At 42.5% G+C, this 27,808-nt stretch overlaps 1 protein-coding gene across 2 annotated transcripts in view; it reads left to right on the top strand.

The window, feature by feature from the left end:
• The window catches only part of ELAPOR2 (endosome-lysosome associated apoptosis and autophagy regulator family member 2), a 100,847-nt gene that overhangs the window by 60,806 nt on the left and 12,233 nt on the right, over positions 1–27,808 (top strand). For both annotated transcript variants that reach the window (XM_071552756.1, XM_071552755.1), the window contains exons 3-16: positions 6,662–6,857; positions 7,541–7,688; positions 9,678–9,764; positions 12,140–12,245; positions 12,868–13,020; positions 14,365–14,453; positions 17,582–17,762; positions 18,378–18,506; positions 19,418–19,508; positions 21,210–21,312; positions 22,481–22,618; positions 22,902–23,165; positions 24,157–24,330; positions 25,784–25,973. In XM_071552756.1, the coding sequence (XP_071408857.1) occupies positions 6,662–6,857; positions 7,541–7,688; positions 9,678–9,764; positions 12,140–12,245; positions 12,868–13,020; positions 14,365–14,453; positions 17,582–17,762; positions 18,378–18,506; positions 19,418–19,508; positions 21,210–21,312; positions 22,481–22,618; positions 22,902–23,165; positions 24,157–24,330; positions 25,784–25,973 (2,049 nt within the window). The remainder of the gene's footprint in view (positions 1–6,661; positions 6,858–7,540; positions 7,689–9,677; positions 9,765–12,139; positions 12,246–12,867; positions 13,021–14,364; positions 14,454–17,581; positions 17,763–18,377; positions 18,507–19,417; positions 19,509–21,209; positions 21,313–22,480; positions 22,619–22,901; positions 23,166–24,156; positions 24,331–25,783; positions 25,974–27,808) is intronic.

The following is a 27,808-nucleotide window of genomic DNA, read 5'->3' as shown; positions in this document are numbered from 1 at the left end:
TTCCAAACCTACACTTTTCAGTGTTTGAATGATGCAGTAAAGTGACAGTAAAAGTATACTACGTGCCAGGACAGCTGAGAAAGAGGTGAACTGGAATAAATATTGCTCTATTTTGTAATTTTTTTTGAGTAAAAAGTTATGTATTCCTAAGAAAAGGAAAGATCTCTTTCACAGAAGGTTCTCTTCCCCAAGTTACAGCAGACTTCAGTGTGATCACATTTCAAACCTAAACATCCTAGACAGACTTTTTTTTAAAATTAAGATTCAGTCTGGTTCCTGGTAACACATTGAGATATAATGACTGAAGAAAACGAACATCAATTATTCACAGTCTATTGGAGAAGCTTCATATAAATTATTCACAGAAGACATTCTCAAGCTGGTGAGATTATAGGAAACATTAATAATGAAGCAATTATTTCCTCTCATCCTTTGTTTTTGTTTTTTTTTCTTCTCATTCTGTGTGTTGGTTGGCCCTTGGTTACATGGTGTGTGGGCCCCAGTGTCCCAGGGTGTCACTGAACAGCCTCAATGTGCTTGTCCTTGGCCACATCTTCCCCTCCAGGCTTGTGGCATGTGTCTGCTGAACACAACAGCTGTTCAGAGGGACAGTTGCCTGATGCTGCCAACCTCAACCTTTCTGAACTACAATTTTTACCTCTGCCCATGGGAGGCTGAGACAATTCAACCCAGACTCTGCCTGCAGAAATGGCAGCATTTCACCTGAATCCCAGGCAGTGGGGATTTGGTGAATGACATAAGAATGGAGAGGGGAGAGATAGAAAGCCAGTGTTGGAGGTTGTTTTTGCTTTGCATTTTCATTGGTTTGTGTAGAATTGCTCAATTGCTATCCCCTTCTAACGCTGTTACAATCTGGTAAAATCCAGTCCTGTGTTTTTTTTTTTTTCTTTTTGTGTTTAAATTTTAACATATTGAGAGCCAGGAAGACACACAAGGATACACATGGACATGCGCATGCTCAGTGGCAACAGAATGAACAGAAGAAGTGAAATAGTTTTAGGTGTTAAGTAAGAAATGTCAGGAGAAAAAGTGTCTGCTGAGAAGATTGATGGAGGTAGAAGTAATGGCTCCAAGTGGTGTGGGATGGGAAGCAAGTTGAGGAAAAGGGAAGACTGAGTGGCCAGGGCTTGATAAAGGAGGAAAGCGATTGAATACATTGTAGACTGGTGCTGGAGAATGCAGGATATTGAGAGAGCTTTTATTAATCTTCTGGAGAGATCTCAAATATTCTGATCCCTGTCACAGCAATCAACATGAGAAAACACTCCAGAGGAAAGTTTCAGACCTCAGGAGAAGCTGAGTAGTCATATACATGTGAAGATCTATTCTCTTTGTCCAGCTGTGCTCGTGATAATCCTGTCCTGACCCCCAGCATCAGAAAGTTAAGCAACGTGAGATTTTTTGGATCAGTTACGAGAACAGAAATGTGCCAACTAGTATTGATCCTAGTCCACCAAAATCACTAGGAGGGCCACAGCTGTACTAAAAGACAGAATGTGACCCTGGAGCCTTGCAGTAAAAGGGCAAATAAGGCAAGCTTGTTTATGGTCTGTTTTGCCCTCTGGGGAGCTGTTTCCATGTCCGCAAAGTGAAAGTAAAGTGCAGTCAGATCTGTAAAGTGATGTATTGCAAGCACTTCTTGGAAGTGGTTACACAGTGGGCAGGGCTCCTGTTTCAGGATACCTCACATCCTCAGTGGTGTGTCCCGGGAGGGAGGTAAGACACCATCGACCTTGACTCACAGAGTTTAAGAGGAGGGCATTTAATTAGATTTGCTAGTTTGACCTCGCAGGCCGTTAAAATGTATCCAGCTAGGCTGATAATTTATATTTGGCATGAGCTTTGCTTCCATATGGTGTCCAGTTATGGTAGAAAGCACTTGAGAGGCAAAGGGTCCATCACATGCCATGACAGATTGTTGCAGCAATCAGTCATTCTTCCTATTAAAAATCTTTGCATTATTTCCAGTTCAAGTTTGTTTGGGTTCAGCTTCCAGAAGGTAGCTCTTCTTATGCAGTTCTCAACTTGATTAAGGAGTGCAGCAGGATCCTGTGTTTTCTGCCCCCGGAGATGCTTATATATTAATCAAGTTGGCTCCCAATCTTCTTGTGATAAACTACATAGACTAAGCACTTTAGATCTCTCACTGAAAGACATTACACCTAATTTTAAAACCATTTAAAGTCCTTTTGTTTTGTATTGACCTCTCAAAAATGCCAAATCACAATTATATGCAGTATTACAACACTCTTCTTCCCTACATGTTTCATCTTACACATCTCTGCCTTCACCTTTAAATATATCCAGATATCTCACCTGTGCCTTTTTTGGATGTCTTGACCGTGGAAGCTCATGAATGGAGGGTCCACTCCAACCCTCAGGATTGGTGCTCTCCAGGATGTTTCAGCCCTCTGCAGGCAGGGCTGGCACTCATTGCCTTCAGTACTTTGTCTTTACCTTTGACTCTGTTAAAACATGCTGATTTTTAGTGGGCTCAGCCTTGGCAACAGTCTCTTACCTGCCAGTCTTAATACCATTCCTTTTCTCTTTGATAAAAATGTGGACAGCCATCAGACTCAGTCCTGGGCAGGCAGAACTGCTCCCTTCCTCCCTGTTTCCTATTGACGGCCCTGTCTGAGATCTGTTACTCAGGCAGTTCTTAATCCCTTTAAGATGTGCCTTACTGGTATTGTGCAGCACTACCTTTCTTCATCAGAGCGACATGCAAAACTAAGCTAACTGTATTAGAAACCCTAATTCTATTACATCCACTCTGTCACCTTTATCAAGCAACTTGTAATCCTTTTAAAGAATGAAATGAGGTCTATTTGACAAGACTTATACAATGGTTTCGGTGGGTATTAGTACTGTAGCTCATGTTAATTTTTTGTGAAGAGAATCCGGTGTCACATTTATCACATGGGTCTATGAATGTGTGGCTGCCTGTGGCAGTGTCTAGGTAACAGTACTTTACAGTATCTTTTTGTGAGCAAGATTGGTCACCTGTACAAACCACAACATTTTTTTTTCTTCTGTATTTATTTAAGAAAGGTACAGCTGCGAATCACCAATAATTGCATCAGCTTCAAAGATCTACTGAAGGCATTAGTGTATCCAACACCACAGTGTGTCGTACTGTTCCTACTGCCTCTGAAAATATTTTTCCAGTTTTAAAAATGCCAGTGATGGGGCAGGTCATGAAACCTTTTAATGCATGAATCGTAGTTTTTTTCACAGAAAGAAAGCAGATCACATTAAGTCTTCACAGTGTGTGTTGCTCTGTATAAGTTAGTGTGTAGCACCTAAACTGATATATGAAAGTTGTAATAATAAAGTTTGCAGTCAGAGAGGGAGAGGGAATAGTGATGTCCAGTTATTCGATAGAGATGTTTTATCTCAAAATTAAGTATCAAAAGCCTAAACAAATGGGCTCTGGGGTTGAGGGTGTTCACAAAGGCTACCTCTCATACAGGACACTAATTTTTCCTCTGGAGTCTGAAGCAAGAGGGAGAGTTTCGTGGAGAATGAGTTAGAGCATACACCTAAAATGTAGGACTCAGATTCCCAAAACTTCACACCACACCATAAACTCCTATGTCGTGATGCTGTTCTTCCTGTTGGCAGCATCCTGTGTGTGTCACCCCCCACAAACATCAGTGCTGCAGTAATATCATCTGTGTGTGTGGTCACTGCCCAGTGCTGCACCTGTGCTCAGCTATGTCTGAGATGGAGCAGACATGAGCAAGGCAAAGTGCCAGTGCCTGGAGATGGATCATTTGTCTGTGCGCTCTCCCCCCACAAGTGCCTCTGACCCATTGTGCTGGCACATCCACAACCTGCCTCTCTCTCCAGCTGGGAGGAAATCCTGAACTGATGCTGCTTAGATTAAAGATGGTTTGCCCTGTCTTTTGGTCTCCTTGCTAGAAGACCAAGTTGTGTGACACTGTGAAAGGAGACCATCTCCATGCTGATCACGTGCTGTATTTCCTCCCCATCCCCCTCCAGACTCTCCCGATTGCCTGGAATGAAACCAAACATTGCATCTGTTCCAGTGTCGAAAGTATTTTGTGTTGCCATTAGCCTGGTTCAGCCCCAAATTGAACCTGGCAAGCAGCTGGCATGCTCAGAGCCAGTTTGCTTGCAGGTAGATGTGTTTTGATGGGAAATGCTGCTGCCTGTGAATTACAATTCTTAGAAGATGGAAAGAAGGGTAAATCCTCACCTGAATAAGAAAAAGACTCATCTCTTTCCTGGAAGTTGAGAGATGGATCGTGTGTCCTGTGTGGCAGCCAGCCTGATCTCTTATACCCTTTTATTTCTCTCAAATGATCAGTCTGCAAAGGGTTAAAATGTATTAGTTCAGTTAAAGTAATAATCTCTGCTCAACCTCACTGCAATGGAAGAGGAGGCTCTGCTGTCTTCTGTGTGAAGACATTATGACAGTGAATTGCTTATGGTTCTTGGCTCAGTTGAAATTCCTGACTCTGGAATGGTTAAGCAGTAGTCTCAATTTCTTGCTATTTAGCTTTTTTAAAAAATAAAGATGTTGAAACTGTTAAAGAATTCAAACATGTCATGAGAGAGGTCACTTTTCTACTTACGTTCCTGATGGCTTCTCTCTGGGCCCTTCAAAAGATAAAAATAAAGCAGGATTTATTAATAATGCTAAAGCAGTGAGATAGGATACATTTACACATTTGAGATGAAAAGATGTATAAGTCTCAGTTCAGACACACTGCTTTTCTCAGAGTCTCTGGAGGAAACTGTTTCTGACCCCAGCTGCAGGTAGATCCTATGGCTTGAACTGAGTGACATGGGATGCTAGCTGTACTGTTGTAACATGTGCCACTGCCTACAGAAAGTTACTTGCCCTCACTGAGGTGGATTTTTTGCCTGTCAGTCTGTCACAGAAATCCATTGCAGCAGAATTTCCTTCTGTATCCTCAGCCCAGCACCTGTCTCTGCCCACTTTTTTTCTTGGTCCATCACCAGTGATAAATGGGGTTAGAAAGCTGTTGGCTTGAGATCCAGTGGTTCAAATTCAGAGCATGTTGATATGACCAAGAGGGAAACATGACTCTTTGGCAGATCTTTCCATTAAATGGACCTTTTATCTGCTTTCCAGTGCCACCCATCCAGGCAATTACATAAGGAAATGCTGCAGGATCTGGCACAGAAAGGGTAACCCGGACTGCTAGTTGGATTCAAATGGAGATTGGTGTTATGCAGTCATGAGTTTATCAAAGTACTTACAATTAAACAAGTTTTGCTGCGGATAAACATGACACATTTGCTGGGACTGCAGCTGGTGTCAGATGTTTTGGGCCAGTTTCCCCACTTTGGCTGGCAGTCTGGTCTCACCCTTCAGTTTCTCAGACTAATGAGTTTATGTCTGTCAAAGCGTGTATATGAGATACCTGTCACTGTGTAATGTGGCATGTGTGAAACAGTAGAAAATCCCACTATTTCTTGGGATGTGAGTTGTGTGTGCTGCTCTGCATTCTGCTTTGGCTAGACTGGCATAGTTAAGTTTAAAAATCTGCAAGAAATGTAGGAAGTACTATGAGCTGCAGAAAGTGCTCATTTGTTTTGCATTCAGGATGTTCAGTCTCAAAGAGGATATGATGCAGAATATGGCTGGGGGAAAGTGGGATGGCCTGCAAGTGAAACGAGTCTCCAGGCAGGAGTTATGATTCCTGGCACAGGCACAGGACTCTGTGGGCATACAGGACTCCAGCTGCTGTCCAGGTTTCTTCCATATAATGGAAATAATCTTCCGGTAGCAGACAGAGGTGTAATCAGAGGGACAAGGGACATACAGCTATTTGAAGGAAATAATTTTAGAGTAAAAAAAAGCACTTTGTGAATATGCCCCCTAATTATACTTCCCCTAATTACACAGGTTTAAAAACTGTCTTTGCTGTGCTGACAACCAGTGGTTACTTTCTCAGCATGTTAATGTTACCCCAGTCAAAGATCCTCATCTGCTAGATAAAGACTCACAGTTACTTTTTCCAAGACCACCTGGTATATCAAGCAAGATGTTCAAGTGTTCAAGGTTTTTTAGACAGTTCATGTGAGGAGAAACATGGAGAGACTCTTGGATTAGGCCTGTTACTCTCAGCCAAGGTTTGTAGTGTTTTACCATCTGTGTGCTGCTTTACACTCTTCTTAGCTGCCTTGCAGGTGGGTGAGACAAGTTTGTTTTGGCTCTCAGGTACTGGTAATTTTAATTAAGCTCAAGGTGTAACAGTTGGATGAGCAAGGATGAGAACAACTGAATTGTAAGTCCTCAGCTTGGCTAATTGATTTTGAACACAGTCTGTCAATAGAGATTTTATTTCTAAAATCTTGTTTTGCCCATGGATGTGAGCTGAAAATGAGGAGCCATCTTTTGGGATTTGGTTTTGGTGCTGCCATGTCAGTGAAAAACAGGTGAACATCTCACAACAAGACTGATGAACATCTCAATTTTGCAGCTGATGTTGGTAGTTCATCTATTGTGTTCCTGGGACTGGGGCATTTTATTTGGTTCCCTTTAGTAGCAGTTCAATCTTAATTAAATAAGTGGCAAAAAATTAATGGGAATGAATAGGGATAAATGTATCCATTCATGTATTGTAAATGATTGTCTTCCCAGCTTTCTCCTGTGCCTCTGGTGAGTACCTGGAGATGAAGAACCAGGTATGCAGCAAATGTGCAGAGGGGACCTATTCACTGGGCAGTGGGATCAAGTTTGATGAGTGGGATGAGCTGCCGGCAGGATTCTCCAACGTGGCGACTTTCATGGACACGGCAGTTGGCTCAACTGAGAGTAAGGCTGACAGCTGCAACAAGTAAGAAGTTCTGTTTGCATCTGGGTTATGCAGTTGTGGGTAAACCTGAGACAGCTCAGCAGCACAAAGCTGATTAATGACTCATCTAAGCTCTCCAGAGGGTAATCAGCTCTACTAATGGCCAAGAAGAGTGGCTGGGATGTGAAATCTTTCGCCATGTCTTTGCTGTCAACATGGTCTCCTTGGACTCATCAACAGATAGCGAGTCTAAGACCAGCCTGGAGTTGCTCTTATTTGAAAAGCTCCAGGGTCATGGTATAGTAAATGTGGCTAAAAGGTCCTTTTACAGCCTATTTAGAGACCCATGATGGTTGCAGAAGGCTGTTTCTGAGTATAACTGAAGGTATATTGAACATGTGGAGTGTAAAGCTTTCTTATTGTAGGCTGGGTCCTCAATTTTAGTACCACATTCTTTCCCATGCACAGTTTTAATGAAAAGTATTGCATTTTATATTATTCATATAATATATAAAAATTAATACAAAATACAATTACTTATATCTATTATATCTGTTAAATTTGAAAAATAAATGGGAATCCTGTAATAAATTTATAAATTCACTGCAGTTAGCTGTTGTGGGATTCTGGGTTCTTTCTTTTGTAACGTGTTTTTGTATAGTGGTGTAAGAAAAGTCTCTTCAGTATCTGTGATCTCAGCTGAGGCTTTTGTTTATGTTTATCAGCTCTTCATGGACACCTCGAGGGAATTATATCGAGTCAAACAGGGATGATTGTACAGTTTCTCTCATCTATGCTGTGCACCTGAAGAAATCCGGTTCTGTCTTCTTTGAATACCAGTATATTGACAACAATATCTTCTTTGAATTTTTTGTAAGGCATTTTATATTGTGAATCCCACCTTATATTGTAAGAATTCAGCCCTGATAAAGATCATTAGAAACAGCTTTTCCATCATTTACATTCCCCATATGCCCATAGCTTGCTATTGCTGAACAAGATAAAAAAAGTCTTCTCTTTCTGTCACTTATGCTGTCTTGTGGCTTTCATTTTCAAAATTTAGATAGAACTGATCCTGCCATGTGCTGGGATTTTCTATTAGGAGTCATGACTGCCCCAGTTAGTCCAGCCTTTTGCAAAATTTTCAGTCTCCTCTGTTACTAGCTCTGTATCTGTCTGATGAGCTCTCTTTTTCATCTGAAAAACACAGCTCATGGTACCTCACAGGAGTGTAGCTGGTGTTGGTTAATATTTCTTAAGAAAAATGCAAAGTAACCTTTCCCTTAGCAGAGATGGGAAAGAAAGACAAAAATTACCTGTTGGAGGCACCGTGTTGCTGCTACGTCAGTGCAATAGATTGCTATTTCACTTCGATAACAGACTGTGCAGCAATACTATTTAGCCATTTCAGTTTTATATTAGACTATCTTGCCTTTTTCATAGGGAGAAAGCAGCAAATATACTCTCTGTTGTCAGGTGAATGTGCCAGGATTATGAATCCCAGCTCCAGTTGCTTTAGTGACTGACAGATCTGCTCCTGCAATGGAGCAGATATATTGTTCTTCTAAGCATTGGCTTTGAAAATGGCTTTTTGATTATTGCTTTTATCCATATCCCACTCATTCACCTCCTCTATATTTATTGTTCCCTGTTCAAGAAGCAGTAAGTGGTGAAGTCCTTTATAGAAATGCCATAAATTCCTAGTCAGCTAGTATTTCAGGGAAACCATATTTAACACTCCTGTAAAAGTAAATTTTTTTTCGATCGTGCCTTTGTGCTTAAATATATTTATCAATGGCACTTTAGCTCTGGACAGTGTCATTTCAGTGATAGTGGCAGGTTACCAGGAAATGGTGAAGTGTGTGATCTGCCCTTCCCTGACTCTTTTTACATATTGAAGCCCTTTACACCTGGTGAGAAAGGACTATATATTCTTACCTCCTTTTTGCAGATGAAAGCCATGGCACAAAGATGCTGTAGCTCAGGTTCTGCAAAATAATTAGGGATCTACCTTCTACATAGATGCTGCTTCTCACCTCTTTTGCTCAGTGCTGTTGATCTAGGTGGGAATTAAGTGTACAGTTGCTTTGGAGGATATGGGGTTACGTAACTTATTTCAGACTTGACGTGGAGCAACTTTGAGGAGGATCCTTGACTCCAGTGTTGAATGGGCTTTTCTCCTTGGTGCAATAGAAGCTGAGTAGGTGATCTCATGCCTCAAAGGGACTTGATATTTTTTCATCTGGGAAGACAGTCATAAGAAGAAAGAAGTGTCCCAAACCCTACTGTAAGGAAAGGTGTCTGAGCTGCCCTGGACCTGGGTGAGGGACAAACAACCTCACATTTCTGCCAGGACAGACTCTCCATATCATATTGCCTGTCCCTTGATAATGTTTCCCGCATCCCTAGGTCAGGTGGCAGTGGGCCAAAGACACAGCAGATATTGGCTGCAGAGTAAGTTTGTCCCTTAACTTTGGCCCATCCACTCATACCTACCCTCTGACTTAGAAGACCACAGCCTCTGAATTTTAAAGAATTGAGTCTTGGTGGGCTCAGAAGGAGGAAGCAGGCAAGACATGATGCTCAGCATCCTTGTCTGACCAGATAGCGATAGGACAAGCCTGAGATCTTCTCATCCTGGTCTTTTTTTTGCTGTCTGTATCAAAAATGGTCATTGGAGGCACTGTTAAGCTCTAGCAGGCTTTGAAAGTTGGGGGGTTTATTTTGTCACAAGTAAGGCAGCTGTTGTCCTAAATATGTAGAGAATAGGAAGAGAGCTAAGTCTTATAATTCACAGCAGTTATTATGCCGACAGAGAGATGCACCTTATTGTGGTCACTGCTCTTGTATTTTCATTATCAGATACAAAATGACCAGTGCAAAGAGATGGAGTCCACGGCAGACAAGTGGGTGAAGCTCACAGACAATGGGGAATGGGGCTCTCATTCTGTAAGTGTATGAAAAATTGCTTCATGAAATTTCATTTCCATTTATAAATGTCTGTGATTTCCTCTGGGTAAACACTAAACATGGGCTGGCTCCTAGGAATGCATTTGAAGAAGCACAGCTTTCCTGGTGGTGAGGGGGGAAGTCACAATGATCCCCAAGGAGTTGATCCCAAAACAAATTATATAGATGCAAGATTTTGTATTGATTTCCCTGGGCTTTGAATCAAGTGCTTTATGAGGTTAAATAGATTTATGCAAATCCACATGCCACAGTCACTTTGCACGATTGTAATTGAAATCTTCCTCAACAGTTGTTTGCTCAGGAGAACACAAGATTATTCCTTGTATTTCAGCACAGCAGTGGGAGTGGTGCGTGTATGTGGAGGCAGGACAGACATTTTTTTCTCACGTGTGTGCAAAAGAGCTGTCTGCACTCAGCTTCTGCTCTATGGGGACTTGCCTGTTTGAAAAACAAGCTGGCAGCACCAGGGTGGCTCATGCAGCATGAACACAAGCCTGTCCATGTTGAAAGTGGCAGCATTTCGGCTAGCCTGTGACCCAGCTGGCTGAGTTTGCTTTGTGCACAGACCATGCACAGACCAACTCATTAGCTGAGGCCTGGCTTCCACATCATACCCTTGTTCCCAGAGCCATATCAGCAAAGGCCCAGCTCAAGGGACATTATGCCGGAAGAAAAAGGTTTTTATGGGCACAGGCAGCATGCTCTCCATTTTCCATGGTCTGCTTATCTTCCTGGAGGAGAAACGGTATTCCTGAGCCAGGTCTGATTGCCAGTACCTCTTAGCTCAGAGGCAAGACCAGTGCAAGTTACATTGTAAGGCTGGAGAACTGTGTGATGAGGAATGAGGAGCATAGATCCAAAGCCAGGTCATCAACTTGGGTGAGGTAAGGAGTGTAGACAGAGTCTGCATGGGAGATGGTGCCATCTGAGCTCATCATCTGAGTTGTGCAGGTGTCTTCACTGGCTATGAAGGTTGTTGGGATGCCTGGCTGAAATGTAGACACATGAGCTAGATGAGATGATTATTCTGGCTCTCAAGGCTTTTTTCTGCACTGCAAATCCTGTCACAGTGGCTTTTCTGAGCCCAGTTCTCCAGTTACTGCAGTCTCTGCTCTCATCAGGTGAGTCCTGTTGCACCAGAGCTGATGTTAGGTACCTCTACCCCACACAACATGATGTTTGGCTCAATATAGTCCCAGTTCTGCTGACCTGTGGTAATCCAGCTCTCCTCTGCTCCCCTTGGGGAGTAGCTGCTTGGGTGTGGGAGGTACAATATACTGTATTTTGATGTCACTGAATTTTTGAACTTTTTATCCTGGGTGAACAAAAGTCATGGTCATGTCAGGCCTGTACAGCACTGCTGTAAATCACGTTATCCTGAACTCTTATGCTGGTAGGGTTTATCCCTCTTCTTGTGTGAAAATATAGCATCTTCAGGCCAGTATCACTTTGTTGGCAATAGTCATCTTGTACTGGGCTAGGAGATGTGGTATGGCTTTGCAGGCCAGGCAGGGGCTTGGTAAACCTGCTGCTTTTAGTGATGAGAGTGACACTGCAGTTACAAGTGAGTTGAAAGCAGAAGGAACTGACGCTGCTGCTGAAAGAAGTGGTCCTCCCTTCCTTCTGCCCCTTATTCCAGCCATGATGCCACCAAACAACCACCCTTCCTGTGCCAGCACAGGTGTTGTGCAACCACTTGTTGAACGACACTATGAAAATAAGTGGATCAAGGCAGTTGGGAAACAGGTGGTTTTCTGCATCTCATCTACTGTTCAGTGTCAGAAATGAGCAGGAGGGTTGGGACTGCTGCTGGGGACAGCTATGGTTTGTGCCCTGTGTACCGATTGTGATGATGTAGTGTCAGATGCTGGCAGAGCTTCATTTTTAAAGCCTCTAAACAAAACTCACTTGTGAGTCTGGATTTTTGAACTCTGGTTCATGCTGAGTTTCTTTATGAAAGCATATCTCAAGGCTTTAAAAACAAACTGATTGACTATATCTAAACACAGAGCTAGAGATAAAAGCTCCTGAGTGCCAGGGTAGATGGATAAAGGCAGGAACAGTTTTTTCCAAATTCTTCTTATAACAAGGTCAGAAACAGCCCTTGGTGTTTTTCCATAAAACTGGGGTGTAGAGAAACTTTTGTATAAAGCACATTTTGGCAGTCCTCAGAGATGTCTATACATCTGCACAGCACCTGCCTAGCTGTCTGCTCTATTACCTCTTGACTCATTAAGCAGCTTAGAAAAGCCAGGATCACTGCTAGGATGCAAGATATCTGAGTAGTGGAAGTAGAAAATAAAAGAATGTCTTGGTGAGGGGATGTTTGCTAACTTTCATGTGTATTATTCCAGGTAACTCTCAAATCAGGTAGCAATATATTATACTGGAGAACAACAGGGATTCTCATGGGTTCCAAAGTAGTAAAACCAGTTCTGGTAAAAAACATCACAATTGAAGGTAAGTGTTATTATCTTTTAGGTCTTATCTCACTCTGTCGTCATAATATTTGCCAAGTGCTATTTCTACTGATGTGACTACAGAACTGAAGTGGCTTTTTTAAGCCCCTTGTCCCTTGTCTCCTTCTATAAAGTGTAGAAACAGAACAGCGAGACGTCAGTCAGGAAAAGACTGAAAAAATAATTTATCTGGTAAATGATGCCATCTACCGGAGAAGACGGGTTTAGCAAATAGAGAAAGAGGTTTAATATATTATAGTAAGACTATGGTTATTGGTAAGCCTCTCAACTGTGATAAGTGGATATATATCATAGCAGTGACAGCTAAATTAATATTTAAATGACTTATTTAATCTGGACTTGCTCTTCTCATCCTGTTCTAAGTGTTTAATGCTGTTCTAAGCTTGGAGTGTCGTACAAGGTTCATAGATGGGTCAGACTTGCTTTGAGGAGCAAAGATTAAAGACCTAAATTATGAGTCAGCAAAGCCAAAGTGTCTAAAGTAAGTGATGAAAGCTTGTGGGTTTCATGCTGTTTTATGCAGCTGGCTTGCTTTTACCCATAAGCAGGTATGGATTGTACCTTTCTCTTCCAGTGTAATTTACCTGTAATTTATCTTACAGGAGTTGCTTACACGTCTGAATGCTTTTCATGCAAGCCTGGTACATTCAGTGACAAACCAGGTGCATCTGGCTGCCAGGTGTGTCCACGAAATACTTATTCTGAGAAAGGAGCTAAGGAGTGCACCAAGTGTAAAGAAGAAATGTATTATGCAGGTACATAAACCAAGAGGATGAAGCAAAATGGGAAGGGTCTGAGTACGTGGTGTTTCAGATGTGAGAACAGTTGCATGCAACAATGAAGTTTAGTCTCTAGTTAAGATGTAAGGGGGAAATGAAGGTGGGACTTCCCCAAATATGCAAAAGGCACATGTGCATAATGGACCAGAGTCAAACTTGGCTAAGGTCATTCATGTTAGCATGAAGGGATGGAGAGCTTTGTGACCAGGAAGGCCACAAAGTTCTTCAGGAGGATTTAACGGTTGTGCTGTGCCCTCTTGTGGTAATTTGTGTTATTGGTTGGTGATGACATGAATTTGCTTTAACACTACGCTCAGACTTACCACTCTTTAAGGAATGTCCTTTCCAAATACTCTGGACGTGTCCCTTACTCCTATGTGTTTGGAAGATGTGATGATCTAGTTGCAAACTCTTGTCCCAAAGTCCTCTGAATTCCCAGCTCTGGTTAGCTGGTGATCATCAAATAATATGGACTTAATCTATTCTTTATAGTCAAAAAATCTTCAGTTTTCTTCCTTGCTTTAGTTTTAAGAAAGTTCTTGAAGAATCAATTACCAATCATAGAACCTGCTATGACTGATTATGGCAAATTCTCGGGGACCTGTGCCTGTACTCACAGTGGGAATGGAAATTTTGCAATAATATCTGGGAAGAGGAAAAATTGAGCCTGCGTTGTAAGGAAATTTCTAATGATTTGGAATGGTTTTGTTCCTTAACAAGTGAGAATGTATTTAAGTTTGGACTTGATGATCTTAGGGGTCTTTTCCAACCTAACTGATTCTGTGACTCTGTAAGATTTGCATGGTTGTCAAACTGCACAAATTACTTCTTGAAGGTGAAGGGTTGGGATGAGGGTTTGGGTGACTCATAGAATGCTTCAGGTTGGAAGGGGCCTTAAAGATCATCCAGTTCCAACACCTTTGCCATGGACAGGGAATCTTCCACTAGACCAGGTTGCTCCAAGCCCCATCCAACCTGGCTTGGAATATTTCCAGGGATAGGACATCCACAACTGCTCTGGGCAACCTGTTCCAGTGTCTCAACACCCTCATAGTAAAGAACTTCTTCCCAACAATTCTCCCAGGGTATACTGAATCAATGAATTTCAGTGTGGCAGTACGAGCATAGCTGGCATTTTTCCTGTTCCCCCACTTCAGGTCAGGTGAAGGTTCATGCAGGCTCCATTAAGAGCTTCATTGTTCATTCTTATTTTGGATTTTTCTGCTGACTTGGTTTGATCTCCAGATTTTAAGCTTATTGCATTTGTTTTCAGGGACCATTTGATAGTTTTATCTCCTGTTTCACACCTTTTCTTTTTAGATGAAGGATCCAGTGCGTGTATAGAGCGTCCTCCATGCACAAGCAAAGACTTTTTCCAGATCCATACCCCATGTGATAAGGAAGGAAAAGTAAGTAGAAGGCATTATTCTATTTTACACTTATTGAGCTTACTGCTATCTCTGGATTTGAAAACAAGGTAGGGTTTCTAGGAATCCTTTTACTAATTACTTTCCCAGTTTTGCTTCCAGCATTGGATCTCTCTGAGGCTTGGGGCTTGTCCTGTGGCTGCTTTCTCTCCAACCTTTATCCCTCTGTAAGAATCTGCCTGTCATAGGTCTGCTTAAGGGATCTGTTGTTATGAGATGATAAGCTCCTTGCATTTGTGATAAGTCTGACAGGGTCACTGGTGCTAATTTCATGCTTCCATGCTGGTTGAAGCAGAAGGTGATGTACTGTCATAGAATAACCTGGCTCTTAGTTGTTAGCAACCTTTCCTGGCATACTTTGGGCTTGTGGTAACTTGCCCTGTCTCAGCATTGCCCAGACACAGGAACATTGGACACAACCATTTCTGTTTCAAGTGGAAGGGTGTTTGGCTGCATAGGTATGATGTGTGTCACGTCGCTTAGTTTTAGAATCAAAGAAGGGCCCATGATGTGTTGAAATAATGGTACATACATAGTCTGGGAGTATTCATGTGCAGCAGCAGAGCTTAGCTGCTGGGAATGTGCTTGTGATTCCTCAAATCACCCGCACTCTGAGGAGATTGTTTCACTCAGACATCTTAGATCCACAGGGCATCTGCTGGTAGAGCAGCCTGGATTTAGAGCTCTCCTGCCCTTTGTGCTAGCAATGAAGTGGGAATTTTGGTGCAATACAGAGAAGAAACTCGTGTTTACTGATATAGGAATCCTACAGAGGTGTGGACACATGGTCAGGCCTGTTTTGTCTCTTTCCTTTCCCATTTCTCTTGGATGTGGATGGGATTGCAAGTAGTCAAAATCCCTAGCACCTCTATGTTGCTGGCCTAATATTTGCTGGCAGGATGGAGCATTTTGGAGTCTCCTGATCAGCCAATTCGAAAATGCAGCTGAGAGCTCGTGTGCTTTACTAATGAAGCATCAGTGAGTTTAGCCCAAGAGCTGGCAGTCTGCAACCTGGTCTTGGCTCACTGATTCTTGCTCTGTTAACTGCCTCTAATGACTTGAGAAATTAGCACTGGTGCTTGCTGCTACACCCCCAGGGACTGCTTTAATTGCTGCATCCTGTGGATTACCCTGTCCCTGCTCTGTGTGAGCCAAGTCTCGATGGCACTAAATAGGCTCCTACTGTTGACCCTTTTCCTGCCTCCTCAATGGCCATTCCCTTCACTGATGGCCAGTTGGATAATTCCGCAGACAGCCCTTCATTGTCCAGTTGCAACAACAGCATACCGATACTCGCTGTGTTTTCAGGATTTCTTTCACTGCTTAGTGCTCTGCAGCTCTGGAAATTGTTCCAGGTTTGCCGTACTCCCCATCCATCTTTCCATGTGATGCAGCAAAATGAGAGGGCCTGACTCTGCAGGCTATATTCAGGTGAACAGTGGCTGTAAAGGACCAGGCTATTGATCCGTGGCTTACTAAAATAAGCCAGGATTTTCAATGGACATTAGATTGGATTGTTGTCTCCCTTCTGTTCCACTCCATGTGTAGAAAGGGCCTCAGGATATTTAGGCACTTGACTCCTCTTGCCTTTCCATCTACCCGCTATTTTAAAAATCCCAGGCTGAGTGCTTCGGCCCAGTGTCAGAGACCCTCACCAGGCTGGGGGAACCCTCTGACCCTCTTCTCCCTGCTCAGATGCAGTAGGATTCCTGTGCACTGTGTTTGGGCACTGGCCAACCACACATGCTTTGCCAGCTTCCGAGCCTTTTTATTTTAAATGCTGTGCGCCCCTGATGTTGCTGAAGTGTTTCTGGAGCAATACTCCAGAAAGTCCTCTAAGTGTTCACGAGCAGCGAGGGCAGGCAGATCCATAGGAACTCTGACAGCAGGAGCAGTCCCTCAGTGCCTGGGCAAAGCAGGCAAAGCAGACCCAGTGCCAGTGGCCAGACTGAGCCAAGGTGGCCAGACAAGTCCATAGTGATGAGACATAACTAATGTCAAGCTGGGACACCGTGTCCATAGGCTAGTCGGGATGTGGGTCAGCCGGGTACATGACCTGGCACAGGCAGGGCTGCAACAAAGCACAGACAGGGATGAAGGGTAAGAGCCTTAGCTTAATTGCAGCTCCCAGGAGCCAAGGTCTGAAGTCTGAACTGAAGCTTCTTCCAGCTTACTTTTTGAAACAGTTTCAAAGAGGATCAATACTTCTTGAAGTGCAGACAGCTCAATGCCCAGGATGACAGGGGGTCAGGATGAAATTCATAAGGTGACATCCCCCTTACCCGAGCTGCTGGTCTCAAGGGTCCCTGATTGCACTGCTGAGACCAAAGGATGGAAGTACCCAGAGGGAGAGCTCTGGACAGGTTAAAATCTTGCCAGCTGGATTTCTCAGCTATGGAATTCAGTTACTTTTCATCTTCAGAGACACACCCAAAGTCAGATGAAATTTGAAACCTGACTTCGTAGATGATGCATCCCCTGAATGAGAGATGATGACAGAGATGCCATACTGTTGTGTATTTTAACACCATGGACTGATTCATGTTAGTGTTTACAAACTGCTCCTTACATGATGCAGAGGGACTGGAGAGGGGTTGGGTGAGCTCCTGCATGGTTTTGGCATTTGCTCAGTAGGTGAAAAATGGCTGGAGAGAAATTGAGAACTTTTCAAAGAATAGGCCAGTATGGAGAAAAAATGCAGAACTTGTGGTGTTCTCTAACAGATGCCTTCCCAATTTATAATGCAGAAGTGTTATTGTGGTTAAAGTATAGAGATTGCATACACAATTGTTATAATTATTTATCTGACTTTTCTCAGAAAAAATTGCATGGGGAAATTTACTCATTAAATAGGAATGAACGTAGTAATTATTTTAAGCTTTACATTTTTGTTTTGTTCTTAATGTCGAATATCTTGGAATCTCCTGTGAACTCAATCACTTCTGTTTCCCTTATCCACCTGTCCCTTTATTGTCTGGATGTGCAAGGGCTGGTTTTGGTCTCAGTCATTGGGAATAATCTGAATTAACTTACAAGGGGGACCTTGATTGGTGCATCTAGTCCTAAAGCTTTGTAGCACACCATGTGAGCTCTGTGTCTTCTCCTTCCAGACTCAGATCATGTACAAATGGATTGAACCCAAGATCTGCAGAGAGGATCTCCCTGATGCATTGACCCTACCTCCTTCTGGAGAGAGGCAGGATTGTCCACCCTGCAATCCTGGCTTTTACAACAATGCCTCATCTTCCTGTACTCCCTGCCCACCAGGCACATTTTCAGATGGGACACAGGGTAGGAGTCTACAAAAAAGTTGCCTTTCTTATCAGAGATTGCTGCTCTAAGTTGACCTGCTGTGTTCTGGATTCATTTCTTGGCTGATATAAACATCCTGAGAGTTATTTTCAGGGATTCTGAGGAAGGAATCAGAACTTTTGCAGTCAATAACTCCTTTTTACCCATTCTCCTGTCCGTGCCAAGTTCTTTCCTGGGAAAACCTCATTTTAAACGCTGTCAAATTTGTACCCTGCCAACACTGTCTAGCCTAAACTCTGGCATGTTGTTTCTGAGATGTATTAGCCCAGTGGTCTCCCACAGCATTTCATGGTAATTCTTGTTTACCAGTATGATCAAACTTTCAGCTGAATCCATTAGAAAGGAAGTGTGGCTTTCAGGACCAGTTGCAATTACTTACAATGAGCTAACTACCTACAATTTATAAAATGCTGGTCTTATTTCCATTCTTCTCATCCTGATAAGACTTTGACTGTTTAATTACAAAGAAATAAACTATTTTCTTTGCTTATTAGTTGGACCAGAGAGTAGAAAAGTAGTGTCTATGTTCTTTAAAACACTGTTTGAGATGTGCTTTGACCATACGATATCCTTTTCCTGCCCCTGGTCCTGTAGAGTGCAAAGCCTGCCCTGCTGGGACTGAACCAGCTCTTGGGTTTGAGTACAAGTGGTGGAACATCCTGCCAGGCAACATGAAGACCTCTTGCTTTAATGTTGGCAACTCGAAATGTGATGGGATGAATGGTGAGTCCAACTCCCTGTGTTGTTGTGTGCCTGTCTTTCTCCTGCGCGGATCACTGCTGTGATGGAGCACCCACGACTCACAGTTTCCTTCCTTCAATTGCATCAGGCTTGAAATTTGCTGTAGGAAGCAATGTCACAGCATGACAAAGAAATAAAAAATCTCTTGTACACCAGAAGAGGGCAGGAGTTGCAGCCTATGTGAAGTCCCCTTAGCCAAGGACCTATTCCACCACAAACTTTAATGCATCTTCAGATTCATTCATATCCCCACTGAAAAAAATCACTAGTTGACTTTTTCCAGGTTTACCTTATTTTTGTGTTTTGTTATAACTATGCCCATAAAGGTCACGTGTAATGCTTTTGGAAAACTTAATTAAAGTCTGTGACTTTGCTTATTTAGGACTGAGAGCTTTCTCTCTGCACATGTGCTAAAATTGCAGCAGAGAGCAGCCAGAACTCACTGGTGAAAATGATCCCATTTGGGATTTCTTCCACATCCAGCCTTCTCTGACAGATTGTCCTCAGTCTGATCCACCTTGTCAGACTGATGTAACTCAAGCTTTCTGTGTTGAGCAGAGGGGAACTAAGTATATGCTTAACATTTAACACACGGATTCATTGATTCATCTGTTTTAAGGCTGGAAGATATCAGATGGATCATCCCCCTTGAGCTGCACAGCAGAGGCCAGGGAATTTCAATTGCTTTGCTGATTTCGAAGGTGACAATTGCCTGTAAAATTAGCAGTTCAATTGCTAAAATTTTTCATTCAAAACCATTATGATATTGCTCAACAGTTTATACCAGGTATCTTAAAACACACTGAACTACTGAATTGCTTAAAGAATTGTGGTAACATAATTTTTTTTGCCATCTGTTTATTGAATTTTTTTTCTTTTTCTGTCCTATGAAGGTTGGGAGGTGGCTGGTGATCACATCCAGAGTGGGGCAGGAGGCTCTGACAATGACTATCTTATCTTGAACCTGCACATCCCGGGATTTAAGTAAGGAACTATTTTTTTTTCATGTATTTCTTATATATCTCTGTCCCTTACACCTATTTCACACTACCCTGGAATGATCCGGGTTTTCCTTTCTGAACTGGAATAATGTAATAAATGAGAGATAAGAGAAAACTTTGATTTTATTCTGAGCAGTCCCCATCAGTCCATTGAGGCAGACAAGCATGTAAGACCTTGTTTTTTAGCAGCGTTTGTTTCATTCCAAGATACCAGAGATACCAACATGTTGGCTGTCTGGAAACTGAGAAGAGATATTCCTATCCCTCTGTTTTTGAATTGTCCCAAAGCAACCAGCTAAATCTGCCATGGGGTGGATAATGGTCCCTGCTCTTACAGTATTTTAGCGAAATCCAAGTAACTTTGCCCTGTGGCTCCAGGCAGCCTGCACAGTCTGTGCTTCCCCTGGAGCCTGTGGGGAGATGCAGGCACTGCAGGAGAATGGGATAGCCTACTTCTTCTGACCCCTTGGGCAGGGTGAAATAGCTGCTTGAGGTGCTTGTGTCTCTGTCAAAAGAATGAGATTAGACTCCTAGCTCAGACCAGGTGCCAAATATTGAGACAGGTAAGGTATGGCAAGAAGAACCTCACCCTTCCTTTGCTGTATTTCAGCTGAAAGGAGTTGGTGACTTCTTACATCCACTGAGCAAATACCCTGATTTTTAATTTACACTATGGGCAAGAAGCAATTAAAATAAAATAGTCATTGAGGCTGGAAAAGACCCCCAAGATCATTGAGTCCAACCATTAATGCAGCACTGCCAAGTCCATGGTTAACCAAGACTCCAAGTGCCACATCCACATGCCTTTTGAACACTTCCAGGGAGGCGATTCCATCACTTCCCTGGGTAGCCTATTCAAATGCCTGGCCACCAAGGCATGGGAGAAACTTTCCCTAATATTTAGTCTAAACCCCTCCCGGCACAACTTGGGGCCATTTCCTCTGTTTTTGTCACTTGTTACCTCAGAGAAGAGAGCAACCCCCATGTGGCTACACCCTCCTTTCACGTACTTGTAAAGAATGATAACCTCTCCCCTGGGCATCCTTTTCTCCAGTCTAAACACCCCCAGCTTCCTCAGTCACCCCTCATCAGACTTGTGCTCCAGGCCCTTCACCAGGTCCACTGCCCTTCTTTGGACCTGCTTGGGCACCTCAATGTCTTGCTTGTAGTGAGGGGCCAAAAGCTGAACACAAGATGTGAGGTGTGACCTCACAGGGGAGACGGTCATTGTTCTAGTCAAGAAACATGTCTTTGGAAAAGTTCAGCATGTCCCAGTTTACTCTACTTTTAGTACTTTGCAGGGGAGCATCCTGAATACTCCTGGTTTGTGTGAAACTCTTCAAAACATCCCCTGTCAGTGGAGGCCAGACTCAATTAAATTGGCGTAAATCATTTGAAGCATGTAATGAATTTTAATAATAAAATTCCCTACAAATATGATAAAATTTGGGTGTTCATTATAAGGAGGGAATGGTACAATAAATAATTCAGACACTTAAAATGACCCTGCTGCACCCAGCACCCAGTGCAGAGCCACTGTGAATTCTTCCTTTGCTGTTCTGCAAGGGCAGGTTTTCTGTGACAGGGCTTTGATGGTTTCATCTACAGAAAGGAATTTGAAGGATTGACTGCTGCTTGTCTGGGGAGCACCATGTAAATGTTTTGTTCCTTCTCTGTTAAACAGACCTCCGACATCAGTGACAGGAGCAACTGGGGCAGAACTAGGACGGATTACTTTTATTTTTGAGACCATCTGTTCAGCAGATTGTGTGCTGTACTTTATGGCAGTAAGTGAGACCTCTTTCTCCATGACTGAGGACTGAGCCTGATATTCCACATGTCACTCTAATATCTCTACACAGGTGTGATTAGTTGCACTTGGTTTATTATGATTAAGTATGACATTAGTTTAGTATCTGCAGTGCCCTTGCGGGATGGATTTAATGAATGACCTAGTAAAATTCCTTCACCATGTGAGTTGTGAAACATTCCTGGTTATCTATTGTTTCTAAAAGCAATTGTTGGGCATTAAAGATCCAAATTTCCCTCTGTTAAATGGACTGATGAAATTATCAGTGTCTCTTGAGCAGTTAAGGTAGCCTCTAGAAGTGGAGTCATAAGTCAACATGTGGGAGGGAGGGATGAGAAGATGACAATTTAGAAATTTAGACTCAATCCTGACAATGACCTGAGGGATCAGTAGGGCAGCAGGCAGATGTTTGCTTGTGAAAGCAAGGTACCATCTTTCTTACTTTCATTATCTGCTTATTTAAAGTCCATCAGCTGAGGAAAGTAACTGGGACAGCTCCCTCACCCTTCCATTGAAAGGTCCTTTTTTGTATTTAGTGGCTCTTTAAAGGAATCTACTCTTAATTTGAAGAGAATTGAGTGGAAATTAGATGATAATTTAAAAGAGTCTGCCTTCATTGGTAATTTAAAGGAATTGGTTTAAAGGAAAAGCATATTTCACTGGAACATGTACAGCTGATGGAGAGTAAGAAACATAAACATAGATTGAACAGCTATTTGTCATGTAAGCCTTGGTGCTGTTTTATTAGCCTCGGTCCTGTTTCACTATAGACACCAACAAAATGGGTATCTGAAGATATCAGAAACTACAATTGACCTTTGAATTTTGGCCTTCCCCTTTCTGTGCTCTGGTACCCACAAATTTTATATACAAACAAAATTTCAAATCTGAAAGAAGCACCGTGCTGCATTTGTCCTCATATTTATAAACTGCTATAGGACTGTGAGCTTAGCTATTTTATGAACTAGAGCATCTTTTGGAACAGAGACCCATTCTCAACTGAAAATTTGCCAGTTGCTCTGCTTTATTAATTGTTAAATGTGATTGCAAAGTCCTTTTAATATACTAATCTCTATATCATAAAACAGTGGTGTTCCCTGCAATATGAGCACACTTTTTTAAAAAAAAAAATGTTCATTTTATAGGATGTTAATCGAAAAAATACCAATGTGGTGGAATCATGGGAAAGAAGCAAAGGAAAACAATCCTACACTCACATCATCTCCAAAAATGCTTCTTTCACATTCACCTGGGCCTTTCAGAGAATCAACGAGGGCCAAGATGTAAGTACTTCTTTACATACAGGGCTTTAGAGCACAGCTTTCCTTGGACACTCACTCCTAGAGCTCTCACCCTTTGTTGAAGCTCACAGGCTTCCTATAAGGGGTGAGTGGCTCTCACCATAAGGCAGTCCTGGGGAGGCAGCTGTGGATAAACAATCCATGAGGAAGGACATAGCCATGAATAAGCTGATCCCTGAATCGGTGCATTGGCACAGAGATGTGGGCAGTGTCCACATGCAATGGTGTGATGACACCAGGGTGGTTTCCTTGGCTCTCATTCCAGAGCAGACGGTTCATCAATGACATGGCAAAGATCTACTCCATCACGGTGACCAACGCAGTGGACGGAGTCGCCTCCTCCTGCCGAGCCTGTGCGCTGGACTCTGAGCAGTCTGGCTCATCCTGCGTGCCCTGCCCGGCAGGACACTACATTGAGAAGGAGACCAGCCAGTGCAAGGAGTGTCCAGCCAACACCTTCCTGTCCATCCACCAGGTCTATGGCAGGGAGGCCTGCATCCCATGTGGGCCTGGCAGCAGGAGCACCAAGGTACAGAAACCTAGCATTTCTGAGTGATGGGCAAACAAGGGTTTTTGGGATATAAGCTTCAAAGCGCCAGTTTTAGTGCTTTCCTATAGGTATCAGCCTTGTGAGCAGTGCAGTATAGACATAACCAATGAGACCACTCTTTCAAAGACATCACTAGTCGAATTTCTGTTTGTAAATATGCAACAATAAGATAAAATTGACAGCTTTTTGTTAAAAGGTAATGAATCTCATCCAGTTAGCAATGAGGAAATCTGCAATCTCTCGCAATTTTTTTCACATCTTATCAAAAACTTTTTCACATCTTATAAAAAAAGGTTCATTTCAAGAAGCTGTACTGTGGACAGTGCACAAACAGGGCAAGCACATACATTACTTCCACCTAAAATTGTCCCAGACTCCTGCTGTTTTAAACTCAGGGACTTCCTCATCTGGATGATGTTTCTGTGCCTTTAGAAATGTGTAACAAGTTTCTCTTTCATGAAGTTGCCCTTAAGCCTAGGTAAACATTTATTATATGCCAGGACCTACACAAGTGCTAGAAAAACTGTGCTAATTGTTCATATTCTGCCTGTTTTTGTCTGGGTTCATATTCTGTCCCTGTTTCTTGTGCTGTTTGTTGTGTTTCCTTTGCAAGATGCAAGTGTAACCAAGGCCAAGTTCTGGTCTATTTACAGGTCTTTAAGCTGGAACATTGGGATCCTAAAAGCACCCAGAACACAACAAAGAAAGAAACTCCATTTCCTTGGCTACTGCAACAAACAGCAGAAAAAACTGGTTTAGGGAACATTATAGTCCTGATATATTGCAAGGGGCCGAGACACGAATGGGAATTCTCCCAAGGGAAAGATGAATTAGAGGAATAGGACAGAGTTCCCCTTCATCCTTAAAAAGGAAAGCAGTCCTGTCTACACCTGCTTGCTTTAACTCCCAGAGGAATGGTTTGCTGCTGTTCCATAACTGCTCTTTAATGGATGCCTCTCCTTTGCTGCAGGACCACTCTGCCTGTTTCAGTGACTGCTTGGTGTCCTATGTCAAGGATAACCAGAGTCTGAATTACAATTTTAGCAACCTCAGCCTGGTGGGCTCACTGATGAGTGGACCCAGCTTCACTTCCCGAGGGACCAAGTTCTTCCACTTCTTTAACATCAGCCTGTGTGGGAATGAGGTGAGCTCAGCTGGTGTTGAGGGTTGTGGGGATGAACCAACTTGTTCCCTGTCCTGTTGCTCTGGGATCCCACTGAGACAGGACGAGGTCTCCCCTTGAGCTGAGTTGTCACCAACACTGGGCAAACACTTCCTTTTGAATTGTGCTTAGCAGAGCAAGAGGATTTTTGAGCAGCCAAGTGATTTTCCAGATCAGAGATGACAATGTTTTAGGCCATAAATCATGCTCAGAAGAAAACCCCTGCCACATCCCTGCCTTTTCTTACCTCTTGTGCTTTCAAGTCACTTGGGTCACAACCCTCACTTTGGTATGCTGCCACCAAGGAGCTCAAGTGAAATCTGAGTCTTTGAGCTGGCCTTATGTTTTCGTCATGGCTTGACTGAAGATGTTGTCACCCTGCTGTCTGCCAGTGGCCAGTGCTGACTTTGACTATCGCCTTTGAAAGTGGTGGAAAAAGTGTTTAGTCCATGAGTCAAGTATTCTCTTGCTCAGAGTCAAGATTTCTCTTTCTGGGTCTTGGACTGTACCAGAGTTTGTTGTCACTTACATATATTGACCTTTCAGAGCCATACCAGTGTTGTGTATTGTCCCATGAAAGCCAGCACATGTAGTTTACATCAATGTTCAGCCCTGTAAGTTCTGAAGTCTTTTTTCCATGTACCAAAGGATTTGCATGAGTTGAAACAAATGAGTAGTCACATTTCTTTACAGCATTTTGCATACCTTTAGACTTAAATGTGTATTTAACTACCACCTGGATTAGAGCTGCTGACAACTAGATCCACAAAGGTAGAGATATGCTCAGTACCCTGTGGATCTGGTTTTAATTTTCCCAAATTACTAGGATGGTACTACAGTAATACCAGCCATGATTAGGTGGTGAGTCTTTGACATTTTTCAGGAAAACTGAGTCCAGTGATTTATCTTTCCTTGCTATTGCTCTGATTCTAGCACTGGTCTTGACACGTGACATTAAGGCAGTCTTGAAGGCTATATGTCTGTTTGGAGATTTCATGTGTTTGTGCTTTGAGTATATTTTATGTGGATTAAATCCCAAATAAAAAGGTATTCTACATTGTGTTATTTGAAGGCAAGGGAAATAGGGTTTTCCTGTGCAAGCCATTTTATTATGCTCTGCAAGTAAACACTGTGCTGTCAAGATAAACAAAGAGGAGTGCTCCACAGCACAGATTTCTGATAAGACACATGCCAGAGGTGACACTGTATTTCTGAGTCTGTACAAGGCTTTAATCGGAGCTTTCACAATGGCTCAGTTTGTTGCTGCAATTTGTCCCCCTTATGACAGATACATAGAGACATCAAGTTGCTATAAGGTGAAGTTACAAGTCTTACCCAGTTTGCAATCAGGAAGTTTGCAATTTCTCCTTTTCCAAACTTTTTCACATCTTATCAACAACCAACAGCTTCCCCCCTTTTTCCCGATTGTCCACAGGGGAAGAAGATGGCAATTTGCACTGACAACATCACAGATGTTACTCTGAAGGACATGGTTGCAGAATCAGAAGATTTTTCCAATTTTGTGGGAGCTTTTGTCTGTCAGTCCACCATCATCCCGTCAGACAGCAAGGGTTTCCGAACAGCCCTGGCTCTGCAGTCCAACAGCCTTGCTGACAGGTTCTTAGGTACATGATTTGTCTTCTGCTTATTGTTATCCTGGATATACTCTTATGTGTTTAGGGCTGCAGACTAAATCATTCTGGGCTCAACAGCTGCATTACCTCGGGGGATGAGTGAAGGAGCAACCCAAGATTCAGTCTCAGAGGGTTCCTGGGCTGTGAAGCAGATTTGCACAGATGCCACTGTGTTTTGCTGATGTTTCAGTTCAGCTGATGGCTGGAGGAGAAGAGTAAGGGTCATTCTTCCTTGTGCTTAGTCTGGTGGGTCTTGTGGTGCATAGAATTTCAGCACAAAAATCTAGACAATGTAATTAAAAGCATTGGTTTTCTTTCATGTTTCCTATCCACCTCACTCAGGGCAAGACCAATGACTGTGATAGTCACAGTAGTCTAAGTGTTTCTGCCCATGCCAAGACCCCACTTGGACAATTTCAATTGGTGTTTGAACATAATTAGGCAAGAAAAGAAGAGGTTTAGGGCAGCATGGGGCTGCTGCACATCATTAAGTCTTACACTGGTCTGGCTCACAAGTTCCCAGAGTCTGAGGCCAGATTAGACAATGAAGTCATTTAGTCTGCTCACCTATCCATTACAGCCACTGAGTGTTTGTACTTTTTCCCTGGCACTGAGCCCAGAAACTCATGTTTGACAAAAGAACATCTTTGGAAGAGCATTCAACCTGGACTTTTAAGATTGCCAGAAATAAAAGCTGTGCCACAGCCACTGGTATTTTTTTCACTGGTCAGACACTGTCTCTGTGTGTGATTTTAAAGCAGACATGTTTTCTATTTGAATTTCCTTGGCTTCAGTTTTCAGCTCTTGCTTCTTGTTATTCTTTCTTCATTTCACATACACGTTTTCTTTTTTGAAAATATATTTTGTCTACTGGAATCATCACACCCTCCCCAGTCTACTCCTCTGATAAACTAAGTAGACCAAGTTCTTCTTAGTCTCTTGCTATCATGTATTTATCTCTAGCATCTGAATAATTTTGAGGCTCTTTCTACAGCTTCTGTAACTTTTATATTTTCTTAAAGCATAGAATAGCAATAAAAATCACTTCTGGGTTTGGCATCCCTGAGTCTTCTTTCTCCAGATTCATGGGATTTCATGATGGCTTCTTGGTTCTGATGTCCACTGTGGGTCTTTTTTTCAGAGCTACAGTTTCCAAGGGTAAAATCTCTCTTCTTAAGACTGGCCTGCCTCCCTTGCTCCACTTGTCTTCACTAAAATGTATTTAGTATATCTGGGACCATCTTACCAAATGAACCAGGTTGCTCTCTGTTTTATTCCTCTTCCTCTTAGTCTTTATCTTGTCTACACACTTTATCAACAGTGATTATGTAGTTACTTGCAGATGCCTGACAATAATCTTCCATTTTGGCACTTCAATATCAGTGCCTAGAGAAGCCTGGAGACAAACCACATTTGATGACAGTTTCCCATGGCCAGATAATTTTATAATTACTTAGCTAAATAGTTTTTAATTCAGAGTGTGCACTCAATTGTTAATACACTGACTAACTTTTTAATTAGAATCTTGTGTGGTAATTAGTGAAATACTTGATAAATTTACATAATTTTCTTTAGCAACCAAATTCATCAGCACTCAAGGAATGAGATCAGATTGTTCAACAAGAGCTGTTCTCCATAAATTCGTGTTGACTTCCACTCATTGTGTATCTATCCGTGAACTGAGTCTTATTTTCACTTATCATTATTTTGCCTTATCATGGTAGCCACACTGCAATTTGTGTCACCTTATTCCCTCTCCATGCATTTTTGACAATTCACTATCATTAAAAGCTCTATTAAAAGTCACTTTTGGGTTTGGGTTTGCC

This window comes from Pithys albifrons, chromosome 3, assembly GCF_047495875.1.
Source record: "Pithys albifrons albifrons isolate INPA30051 chromosome 3, PitAlb_v1, whole genome shotgun sequence".
Classification (NCBI taxonomy): domain Eukaryota; kingdom Metazoa; phylum Chordata; class Aves; order Passeriformes; family Thamnophilidae; genus Pithys; species Pithys albifrons.
The sequence above is the reverse complement of the archived record's forward strand: the minus strand, read 5'-3'. Positions and strand labels throughout refer to the sequence as shown.